The sequence below is a fragment of the Lepidochelys kempii genome, chromosome 6, assembly GCF_965140285.1.
Source record: "Lepidochelys kempii isolate rLepKem1 chromosome 6, rLepKem1.hap1, whole genome shotgun sequence".
Lineage (NCBI taxonomy): Eukaryota > Metazoa > Chordata > Testudines > Cheloniidae > Lepidochelys > Lepidochelys kempii.
This window is the reverse complement of record NC_136385.1, coordinates 31200280-31212455: the sequence shown is the minus strand read 5'-3', so window position 1 is coordinate 31212455 and position 12176 is coordinate 31200280. Positions and strand designations below refer to the sequence as shown.

At 40.1% G+C, this 12176-nt stretch overlaps 1 protein-coding gene across 4 annotated transcripts in view; it reads right to left on the bottom strand.

The window, feature by feature from the left end:
• The window catches only part of ABCC8 (ATP binding cassette subfamily C member 8), a 135515-nt gene that overhangs the window by 104017 nt on the left and 19322 nt on the right, over window positions 1-12176 (bottom strand). For all 4 annotated transcript variants that reach the window (XM_073347373.2, XM_078853180.1, XM_073347374.2 and 1 more), the window contains 2 exons: window positions 11581-11769; window positions 89-253 (listed from right to left, as the gene is read on the bottom strand). In XM_073347373.2, the coding sequence (XP_073203474.1) occupies window positions 89-253; window positions 11581-11769 (354 nt within the window). The remainder of the gene's footprint in view (window positions 1-88; window positions 254-11580; window positions 11770-12176) is intronic.

The window sequence follows — 12176 nt, the reverse complement described above, 5'->3', positions numbered from 1 at the left end:
AAACCTATGAGTCTATTACAGCGGTTGTATTTCTAGTATGTATGCATTTTCCCTATGTAGACATGTTACTTATCATCATCTTGGGTACCTGAATTGCTCCTCTCAAGTTAATTCCAGTTTCAATGGCGACATAGTATGATGCCTGGAGAATTGTCCTTTGCAATAGAAGGGCAAAAAATAGGAGGACAGCCAAAACATAAGCATTGGCCAGGAACTCTTGAGACGAAATAAAGAAAACACCAAGAATTTTAATCTGTAAGAAAAAGAAAGTTAAAAAACAGATTTAAATTGGAATTTTTTTCAGTCAAGCTTAATTTTGTACAACTCATGTTTGAAGAGTTCAATTTATTACTTTGGAAGTTGTTTCAAATCTGACCCGATACAGTCAGTCTGAAGACTCAAGAAGACAGTGGTGTAGTGCATCAGACTGTGAAGTCTATCTTTGGATTCAGAAGAATTAGTAGATTTTTGTTTAACTGCAAAATTATATTCAGCAGAATTTTTTTTATGGAATAACAGAAATCCATAGACACACCCAAACCCCTGTAGAATCCCTTAAAAAGCGGGGAGGAGGACTAACTCATGCAGAGCAGGGTTTTAAGAAGCCAGCACCTAAGCTGCCAGAGGTGCTGGCAAACAGGGCAGTTTTATAAGAAGGTTGAGAGAGAGAGAGAGCGCGCACACTCTAATCTTAGGCCAATAACCCCTCCACCTCTCCGCCGCCCAAAACCCAACCAAGCAGACAAACAAGCCACTCTTCCCCCCCACCACCAATAAATCCCCCTCAAGAATAAAAATAATGCAGGCAGAAGTCCAGAAGCAGAGTGGGGGCTATACAGTTTATTGCACTGAATGCAGCATGTATGATTACTTGCCTTGTGGGCAGGTGGTGTATGTACACATATGGTGAAAGCAGCTCATGGCCCTCAGAGATGCAATACGGGTGCTTGAGGCCAAAGACGCTGAAATGGAGGAGCTAAGGGACACAGAAGTATATAGCTAAGACTTTCAGGAACACAATGGAAAGGTCCCACCCTCAGTCTGACAGCCTCTTTGCTGTCAAGGAGGATGAAAGTCTTGGGAAAGGACATCATCAAGCTGGAGTGGAGGGAAACAATCCCATAGTTGGGACCTTTCTTCCAGATGATGTCATGGTATCCTCTTCCACTGAGGATACCTCACCCAGGGAGGGAACCCGAGTTACTAGCAAGAGCCAGCTACAGTAATGAGGGATTTAATTATTAGCAATATAGATAGTTGGGTTTGTGAGGACTGGGAGAACAGCATGGTAAATTGCCTGCCAAATGCGAAGGTTGCATATTTCACAAGACAAGGGAAAGGTAGGCGAGCGGTCCTGGAGGCCAAATTTAGGCTATTAGATAACAGATTAAAGGCCAGGACCCCCATGGTAACATTTTCTGAAATGGTTCAGGATCCACACGAAGGGCAAGAAAGATGCAGAACTGCAGGATCTTACTGTGTGGATGAGATGATGGTGTAGGGAGAAAGGTTTTAGGTTTACTAGCAACTGGGGGACCTTTTAGTAAAGGAGAAGCCCATACATGAAGGATGGGCTCCATCTGAAACAAAATGGAATTAGACTGCTGGCATGCAAGATTAAAAAGGTGTGGAGGATTTTTTTAAACTAAGGCTATGTCTACACTACAGCCAGGATCGATGCTCTGAGATCGATCCATCAGCGGTCGATTTAGCGGGTCTAGTGAAGACCTGCGAAATCGACAGCAGATCACTCTCCAGCTGACCCCTGTACTTTACCCCGATGAGAAGAGTAAGGTAAGTCAACAGGAGAGTTTCTCCCATCGACCCCTGCAGTGTAGACCCCGTGGTAACTCGACCTCACATACGTTGACTCCAGCTATGTTATTCAGTTGCGTAGCATAGGTCGACTTACCACGGTAGTGTAGACATAGCCAAAAGGGTAAGGGCAAAGCCAACAGTTGTGGAGCGACACATGGTTCAGGTGGAGACATCCCTTACAGATTAATTTATTAAAAGTGGAAACTCTATATCCTAGTAAAGCGGATAAGAAAAGAATTGGTAAAGAACAGGTAGGAGCTAGTGAGGAACAGTCAAAAGTACAAAGTCCCATTTAAAGATAACACATGAAGGCAAGAAACTGAATTTTGACAAAATGTGCAAGTGCTTATATACAAATCTCAGGTTTCAGAGTAGCAGCCATGTTAGTCTGCATCTGTAAAAAGAAAAGGAGTACTTGTGGCACCTTAGAGACTAACAAATTTATTAGAGCATAAGCTTTCATGAGCTACAGCTCACTTCATCAGATGTATCCAATGAAGTGAGCTGTAGCTCACGAAATCTTATGCTCTAATAAATTCGTTCGTCTCTACGGTGCCACAAGTCCTCCTTTTCTTTATACAAATCTCAGAAGTTTAAATATTAAGATGAGTGAACTACAGTGCCTGGCATGAAATAAGGATACTGCTAGAATAGACATCACAGGAACTTGGTGAGATGAGAATAGTCAATGGGATGTGGTAATACCAGGGGACAAAATATATAGGAATCACAGAGTAGGTCATGCCAGTGGGGGAGTGCCAATATGTGTGAAGGAAATCACAGTCAGATAAAGTACAAATCTTAAATGAATTAAACAATACTACAGAATCTCTTTGGATAGAAATTCCATGCTTGAATAATAAGAGTATAGCAGTAGGAACGTACTACTGACTGCCTGACCAGAATGGTGACAGTGATTTTGAAATGCTCAGGGAGATTAGACAGGCTACAAAGACATAAAATGCAGTAATGGGGAATTTTAACTATTCTTCTGTTAACTGGGTATGTCAGCTCAGGAAGGGATGCAGAGATAAAATTTCTATACACATTAAATGACTGCTTCTTGGAGCAGTTTGTTGTGGAACCCAGAAGGGGAGAGATTTAGTCCTAAGTGGAGCACAAGTCTGGTGCAAGAGGTGAATGTAGCTGAACCACATGGTAACAGCGGCCGTAACATAATTAAATTTAACATCCTTGCAGGGGAAAAAGTTTTCAAAGAAACCCACCACAAGAGCATTTAACTTCAAACAAGGGAACTACACAAAAATGAAGAACCTAGTTAAACATAAATTAAAAGAAAAAGTCACAATGGTGAAATGCCTGCAGCCTGCATGGAGACCATTTAAAAACACCATAATACAGGCTCAAACTAAGTATATACCCCAAATAAAAATAATAAAGGTAAGAGGACAAAAAAAAATTTCTGCTGTGGCAAAACTACAGAGTAAAAGAGGTGGTTAGAAGCAAAAAGCCACCCTTTACAAATTGTAAGTCAAATCCTAGTGAGGAAAATAAAAAGGGGCCTAAACTCTGACAAGTCAAGTATAGTAAGGTGGACCAGGCAAGAATTGGAAGAGCAACTAGCTAATGACAAAAAAACGAACAGCAATTTTTTTTTTTAAGTAGTACACGAGAAGGATGAAGCCTTCCGAACAGTCAGTGGAGGCACAGGATGATCAAGGTGCTAAGGGAGCACTCAAAGAAGGCCATTGCTGTGAAATAAAAATGAATTCTTTGCATCTGTCTTCATTGCAGTGGATATGAGAGTGATTCCCACACCCAAGCAATTCTTTTTAGATGATAAATCCGAGGACACTCACCAATTTATTGAGGAAGTCAACAAGCACGTGGACAAGGGTTACCAGTGGATATAGTATACTGGGACTTTCAGAAAGCCTTTGACAAAGTCCTTCGCCAAAGGCTCTTAAGTAAACTAAGCTGTCAGGGAATAAGAGGGAAGCTCCTCTTATGGATCAGTAACTGGTTAAAAGATAGGAAATAAAGGGTAAGAATGGTCAGTTATTTACACTGGAGAGAGGTAAATAATAGTGGAGTCCCTGAACAATCTGTACTGGACTGTGCTGTTCAACATATTCATAAATGATCTGGAAAAAGGGGTAAACAGTGAGGTGGCAAAATTTGCAGATGATACAAAATTACTCTAGTCAGTTTTGGATTTAACTACAAAGAGTAACAAAGAGACCTCTCTAAATTGGGTGCCTGGGCGACAAAATGGCAGATGAAATTCAATGTTAAAAGTGAAAAGTTATGCATATTGGAAAAAAATAATCCCAACTACACATACACAATGATGGGATCTGAATTAGCTGTTACCACTCAAGAAAGATCTAGGAGTCATCATGGATACTTCCCTGAAAACATCCATAGCAGTCAAAAAAGCTAATAGAATGTTAAGAACGATTAGAAAAATGGATACATATTAAAATAGAAAATATAATTCCACTACATAAATCCATGGTATGCTCACACCTTGAATACTTCAGTTCTGGTCCCATGTTAGAGAAGATATTAGTATTGGAAAGGTTACTCTTCTCTGCACCAAAAATAAATAGGCTACAGAACAGCTTCCATATGAGGAAAGATTAAAGAGAGTGGGACTGTTCAATTTAGAAAAAAGATGACTAAGGGGGGATATGATAGAAGGCTATAAAATCATGAATGGTGTGGAGAAAGTGAATAAGGAAACATTATTTACCCCTTCACATGACAAAAACCAGGGGTCACCATATGAAATGAATACTCATCTGGTTTAAAACAAGCATAACAAAGTACTTCACACAACACACAGTCAATCCCTGCAGCTCATTGCCATGGGATGTTGTGAAAGCCAAAAGAATAAGTGGGCTCAAAAAAGAATTAGATAAGTCCATCAATGGCTGTTAGTCAAAATGTTCAGGGATGCAACCCCATGCTCCGGTGCTCCTAACCTCCAACTGCCTGAAGCTGGGACTGAACGATAGGAAATGGATCACTTGAAATTGCACTGTTCTGTTCATTCCTTCTGATGCACCAGTAACCAGCCTTTGTCAGAGAGACAGGATACTGGGCTAGATGGACCATTGTTCTGACACAGTATGGTTGTTCTTACATTCTTTAATGGGCAACATGACCCCCTTTCAGCAAGGTACTGAAACACATGATTAATTTAACTGACTTCAGTGGGACTATTCACAAGCTTAAAATTAGGCACATGCTCAGTTATCTTGCAGACTATGGGCCAATATCCAAAAATTCTGTGTAAGAGTTTCTAGTGCCCAGGATAATCAGTAGAAAGTCTTCTGAAATCTTCTCTTCTTCATGCAGTGGCAGTGCACACTTCCTCACATGGTTCCCTGCCAGCAGTCCCCAGCTTTCGCCTAGCAGGACTCCTTCCCATGGTAAGAAGATAGTTCAGCATCTATCCACACACAGTTCTTGGCATCTCTGCTGAGACTGTCAATGAAGTGACCAATCAGTACCGAATGTGGATTGTGTTTTTGTACTGTGGACACCTGTACACTGGGAATTGGACTGAGGCCAAACTCCTCACTAAACATTAGCCAAACTGAACAGCTATCAGATGGCAAGGACTTTCACTCAGCACTGACCTAGGCTGGATTTGAATGAGTGAAGGTCTCTTAGCCCTCCCATCTCCTAGTGACATAACATCTTGTAAACGGTGTTTGCTGACTATAGAGTATTGAGATTCCCACTGAGGCTGAGCTCAGCTTGCCACAAGTAACAAAAAAGTCTGCCCCGAAGACCCTTACTCATTCAAGGATTCCTTACTCACACGAGTAGTTCCATTGAAGTCATAGCCTACGTATATAATAAGTCAGTGGACTATTCACAAGAGCATCGAATATTACATGAGAGTCCCAAGCTCCCAAAATAGGAGCATACACCATTTGTTTGTTTATTTTCTACCATCAAGACTAAATTGATAGATGCTGTTTTCCACAATAAAAACCAAGGACAGAAGAACAATTTCTGTTGCCACAGTAAAAGAAACATTAGGCCATTTGCCATCATTCAAGTGACGTAAGTATTACAAACCACAGACGTTTAATCTAGCAGAAATGCATTATTTCAATTGATTGCTATAGAGTCAGATCTCTGTGACAAAGTTAAGGTTACATTTAGGTACACATAAAATCATTGATATCAAGTACTTGCATCCAAATTTTCCAAACTGCTCATCTTCTAATTTTAGGCACCTAAGTTTTTGGGTGATCAAAAATTGAGTTACCCAAAGTTACAAACCACTTTGGAAAATGTTTGCCTTAGTTTACAAGGGGCTACATCCAATATCAGAGCCAATTCATTCAATTATTCACGTGCTAATATATACTACATATATCAGCCAGAAAATCATTGACTTCAGTGAGAAAGCAAAGCCAATTTACAATCTTTTGTTAGGATTGGAAAGGACAGTTTCTGTAAGACTGAGAACTGAACTAATGAATAATGATGATGTAATGGAATTCATGTCAGGTATGCTCCAAAAATTTACTACTTTGTTTAATACAGTTTATCATGGTTTTTAGAAACAATTTGCAGGCAACTAAGCATAAGGCCCTGATTCATCAAGGTACTTTAGCACAGACCCAACTTTAAGCATTTAATTTCTCTCATTGAAATGAATGGAACCACTCACATGCCTAAAGTTAGTCATGTGTTTCAGTACCAGAACTTGAATGTTTGATCCTTCCAGTTCATTTGATACTTGATGGTGTCACTGAGTAGTGGAGAACAGACAACATCAAAGTTAAGGGCAATTAAAGAATAATAGCATCAGTTCTTTGCTTCACTTGTCAACATACTTTAGCAGCTATACTTGTGAACAGATAAGGAGACTGTGTGGAATGGTACTAATTCTGCATTTTAATCCATATCAAGAATGGACCCATTGAAAACATATTCAACCAGATGGAGTCTCCAAGGCATATCAACAGAACACAAAAAATCTTTGGTGATACTTGTTTTGCTAAACACATACCAAGTAGAAAATTTCTTTGAATAATCATGCTACATGCCCATCCATTATAGTTATGAAATTATGGCAAATGGGATATTATATTGTATTTTTAATTATCCATAGTTTTATAGATTTCACATTATTCTAAGGTAGTGTCAACATACATAGGCACTGTACATACATATAGTAAAATGAAGTCCCTGTCCCAGATTGCTTATGATTTTGGCATTTCAGGTAACAGTGAACTTCCCTCTAACTCTATGGAGATGGAGCTGCAGCTGCAAACTCAAACTTCTGTGAAAATCAAATAGAAGGGAAATTAACACCCAAAGTCCCACAGTTTAGCATGGAAAGCTTTAGCCCACAAAACAAAAGGTACAAAGGGTTACTGTAGGTTACTTGTGCCTTGTAGCAGGAATAATACTTGGGGGATGGGGGAACATGTGGATATGTCCCTTATTCACATGTTGAGGAGGGTGCTTAAGCCCAAGTGTCCTCAAACTTGCTCATTTTCCATCCCAAACTAGACCCTTTTTAACCTTGTGTTCTATAAAATAAAGGACTGGGCATATAGGTGGCTGGTGAACGGCTTCCACTTACTACAGATGACCATACCTAGTATTTAACTTCATATCTATGCATGTGTAGCCTCTGCTCACACTTAAACGAGAGTGCAAAAGCCTTGTATTTCTTCCTGCACACTATGCAAGGACTTGCAAATTCAAGGCTGAATTATACTAGCAGAGAACCTGGGTCTTTGTTTTCCAAAGGGGCATTACAAAACCCTTTAAATGCAGCTATTGAAATACAACTACTTAAAACCACTGATAACTATTCCAAGGATGCTATGAAGGGTATCACAATGTTTTTTTAAAAAAGAAAAAAAAAAGTACCCTAACTTAAACATAGGAGTTATTCATGGATTTTAATGGAGATATGAATGCATTCTATCCAGCAATATGCCGAGTGCTAAGGCCCTGATCCAGCAAAGCACTTAAGGAAGTGAAGTCCCATTGACTTAAATTTAAGCATGTGCATAAGTGCTTTGCTGGACTGGGACCAGAGTGCTCAGCACTTTGCCATGTCAAGCCCTATAATTGTTAGGGGTTTCCCCCCCATGTCTTTGTGGTTTTGCTGTATAAATCTGCTCTTGTTACTTCATCTATGATTTCTAATGTTCATTCAGGATGGAAGATACACATCCCATTGACAAACCAAACAGGTTGTCACATCATCAGGATCTTTTCTTCAATGCAAGATGACTGAGGTACATACAAGCTAAATATCACAAGAACATTCCGAGAGGTGAACAACAAATCATGATGCTACCGAGTTATAAACAAACATGAAAAGCTTGATAGAATTTATAAAATTATAGATCTGTGACTTGCTGTAGTACTGCCAACGGTAGTTATTACACTGCCTGTGATATCCGTATGACCTAAGAGCCCAGACATTCAGTCTCTATGACTGAGGGCTTGAAAGATGTAGCAAATACCATATATTATCCTCATAGCTGTTTACTTTAAAGCTGCTCTTAGTATCTTCTGATTGTTTCTGTAATTTTGCTTAAAACAAAAATGATACAGGCAGAAATTGTGGATAAGATAAGAATATTAAACTATCCATGTCAGATTCTAAGGTTTTTTAACTGGTACTGTGTATACAATTTCATAAAGGAAAACTTTGAAAGCGATCATTAGCGTTGGTTCTCTGTGACATCTCCTCAGTGCAAGCCCTTTAGAACAAAGAAATGCCAAGTTATGGGACATCTTGTAGCTGCACCCTAATGCCCACACAGCATGTTTTGACTGATAGTGACAGACTCTGTATCACTACAGAGAACTTCCTTCTGCCTCCATCATATTCAGAAATCTGTAACACACAAGCATCACTCACAGGATAATGCAAAACCTTAATTAAAGTCTCGGACTTCTCCCGCAACACACACAGCACTGCATACCTAACTTGTGAACACACCAGCCCCCAGTAGTTGCTAGTGTCGTACAGTTTGTAACTAAAGTTTTGTACTACACTTTGGGCCAGATTCTGACCTGTTACTTCAGCGTATATATGGAGTAAATCCAAGCAAACAGAGAATCAGACCTATTGACTTCTGTGGAGTTAATCTAGATTTGAAACTGAGACAGAATCTGGCCCTTCATAGACAAACTTCTCCTCCCCTCCACCCCCAAATTATCCTTATCTTCATAAGATTGTTTTCTAAAAGGTTTCTCCATCTTTGTTTTCCCACAGCTAAAACATTTCCTACATTCCCAGGAGCAAACTATTAATAAAGGTATTTACCCTTTGATTCATCACAAATAAAGAGGTTTTCCATTCAGCGGCGGTGCTAGCTTATTGGGGACCTTAAGCAGGAATACTGGGGGGGGGGGCCTCTCCCAATACTAAAATAGACAAGTTATTATAAAAAGTGAATGGGGGCTCCCTTGAGCTGCTCGGGGCCCCAAGCAATGGCTTAGTCTGCTTATATCTAGTACCAGCTCTGTTCCTGTTGCAAGGAAAATCACACATAAAAGCTTTTTCATAACAGACCTAGGCACATGCAGGTTTCTCTAAGTATATTGGTTTATTTACATACAGCTTGAATTGAAAGACATTTCTTGTTATTTTGCAAGAGCTAAAAGCAATTTTCACAGTTGAAGTCCAATTGCTGTTTTGGCAGTGAAGCTATGTGAAAGCCAGGCCTAATGAAAAGAGAAAGCTTCTCTGGGCATCATTGTACCAAAGGCAAGATCCTATCATGCAGTCTTTCATGGTCCATAGTGGGACAGTGGACCAACCGGCTTCATTCATTTGCACTCCAGGCAGCTGTTGGCATGGACATTCTCAACTTGCAGCTTTAGCCCACCCACCAAAAAAGATTTAAGGATTTCATTAATAAATAAAAGAAGCTCTAAGTTTGGAACAGAAGTTTGTTTATCTCACTTTTATTAATAGTATACAAAAAGTGAACTATGGATAAGATGGGGAACAGTCTATACCTGAACTGTTGATTACACTGGAAAATGAATTCCTTCATATTTTGCTTTTGTTACCCCTTGGGTTCCTCTCTCACCTCGGACTCTGACAAGGAAAAGTAGCAACTAGAGGCTTTGACCCACACGCATGATGAGGTTAGGGTCAGATGTTGCAAAAGGACAGCTGAAGAATCATGATGTCTGATCAGCCCCCTCCCTTTGTGAAAAGAGAAAATGGAATTCAAGCAGAATTTGGATTGGGGGGAGGGGGAGGGGAGGAGGTAAAGAGATGAGCCAAACAGGAGGCAGCCCCAGAAAAGTGGCAGCTGTCTGGACCTAACCCAGGTCTCTATTGAGAGAGGGGAGCAGATGCTCTTGTGCATAGAGTGAGAAAGAGAATCAGTAACCTTCATGAGAAAATAAGGAAAACAACTAGTCTGGCTACATTCAGGTGACCCCTAACTTGCATAATTTAGAACAGCCAAGAGGCTGCCCCTCAGTTGCACCCAATGATCGTGTCAAGCTATCAAGCACAGCTGGATGAGATTCCGTTCCAAGTTTATCAGGGCCAGTCTTGAGATTTCTGCATGGGGTGTGTGTGTGGGGGGGGGATCATTAGTCAAAGCTTGTTAGGGGAAGTTAAACAGAGCAGAATCAATAAATGCCTTCATTCCAGGCAAATCAGCAAGAGTCACAGCTCATGATTAAGGCTGTGATTTTGTCACGGACGTCATGGAATCTGATACTTCCAAATACCTCCGTGACTTCAGCCAGTGCCAGCTGGGAGCTGCTGGGTCCCCTGCCACCTACGGAGGCAGGGACCCCCACAGCTCTCCAATTAGGATAAGCACAAGATAAAGGACTGTTGTTGGATAAATGAATGATTGTTTCTAAGCTTAAAAACTTTGTCAAAAATCTCGCCTCTCCAACACATGCAATACATTTTAATATTTAGTTTGAGGCCTGATCCAAAGTACATTGGAGTCAATGGGATTTAGATCAGGCCCTTACAGGAAACAATGTTATATTAAAAAAGAAAAAAAAATCAGCGAATAGCACAAATAATGATCCTTTCCTAGAAATGACTTAGCAGTATAGTGTGAAAATGCTCATTGTGCTTTTGTTTCTGAGAATAATCAAGAATGAAGTCTTTTTTTCTTGGATATTATTTCCTTGGATAGCATCGTCTAAGTCTCTTATAGTTGACCTTTCAGTTGACCTTTCAAAGATGAGCTCCCTCAAGACTCTGATGGAAACTCTTTGTCATAGCTCAATTACTTTGTCCTATAGTTTTAGGATAAAAGCCTGCTGCTGCTTCAGTCCTTTAAGATAGCCCACGTTGTCAGAAATTAAAAGCTGGACCCCCATCCTTAAAATAAACTTCTCCCTTTTCAGAGCATAAGGTCATCAGGGCAGGCACCGAGGCTCCAGTTCAAGAAAGCACTTAATCACATACTTAACTTCAAGCATATATTTAAGTCCTTCAAGGGGACTTATGTATGTGCTTAAGCACTGTCTTGAATAGAGATGCTTCCCTGAAGTAGGGCCCTAGACGTCTTATGTGTGTGGACAGCACCTAGTACATTCTTGGCATCACAAGTGTACAAATAATGATCATAAATAGAAAATTCCAAATGAGTAATCAAAACACACTTCAGGAGTAGCGTTCTGTTTGTGTCAGAGGCCAACCTCTATATGTTCACTTAGGGCCTGATCCAAAACCCATGGAAGTCAACTGAAATATTCCAATTAGTTTTAGTAGGCTTTGGATCAGGCTCTTTGTTAAGATATTCTAGGTAGTACCTGTGGACGGATGGTGTTATTTCCTTTTCCAACGTGGTGAACAATCCCAGAGATACAGAGGGGACCAGCAAACCCAAGCAAGTCAGCCAGAATACGGAAAGTGCTGCTGAGAACTAGTGGTCTCCCAAAAGCACAGCAGAGAGCACACCAAATTGATTTGGATCCTTGTGGATATGGAGACCTTTTGTTCTGCCCAGAATTAAAAAAAATAAATAAATAAAAAGAAGGTTATATAAACATTACAATATGTAAATACAACTGATATTTTAAATTTTAAAAATGACCCTCGAGAGTAGATGATTCAGAATATTGATTTGATAAGCAGTAACCTCTGGGCTAGAGCTGGGCAGGAACTAGAATTCTGTTTCATGGGAAAATCCACAATTTAAAAATTCTTCAACAAAAAAACTTCAAAAACAGACTCCATCGCGAGACTGCTGAATTTGAATTAATTTGCAAACTGGATACAATTAACTTAGGCTTGAAGAGAGACTGGGAGTGGATGGGTCATTACACAAAGTAAAACTATTTCCCCCATGTTTATCCCCACCCCCCACTGTTCCTCAGACGTTCTTGTCAACTGCTGGAAATGGCCC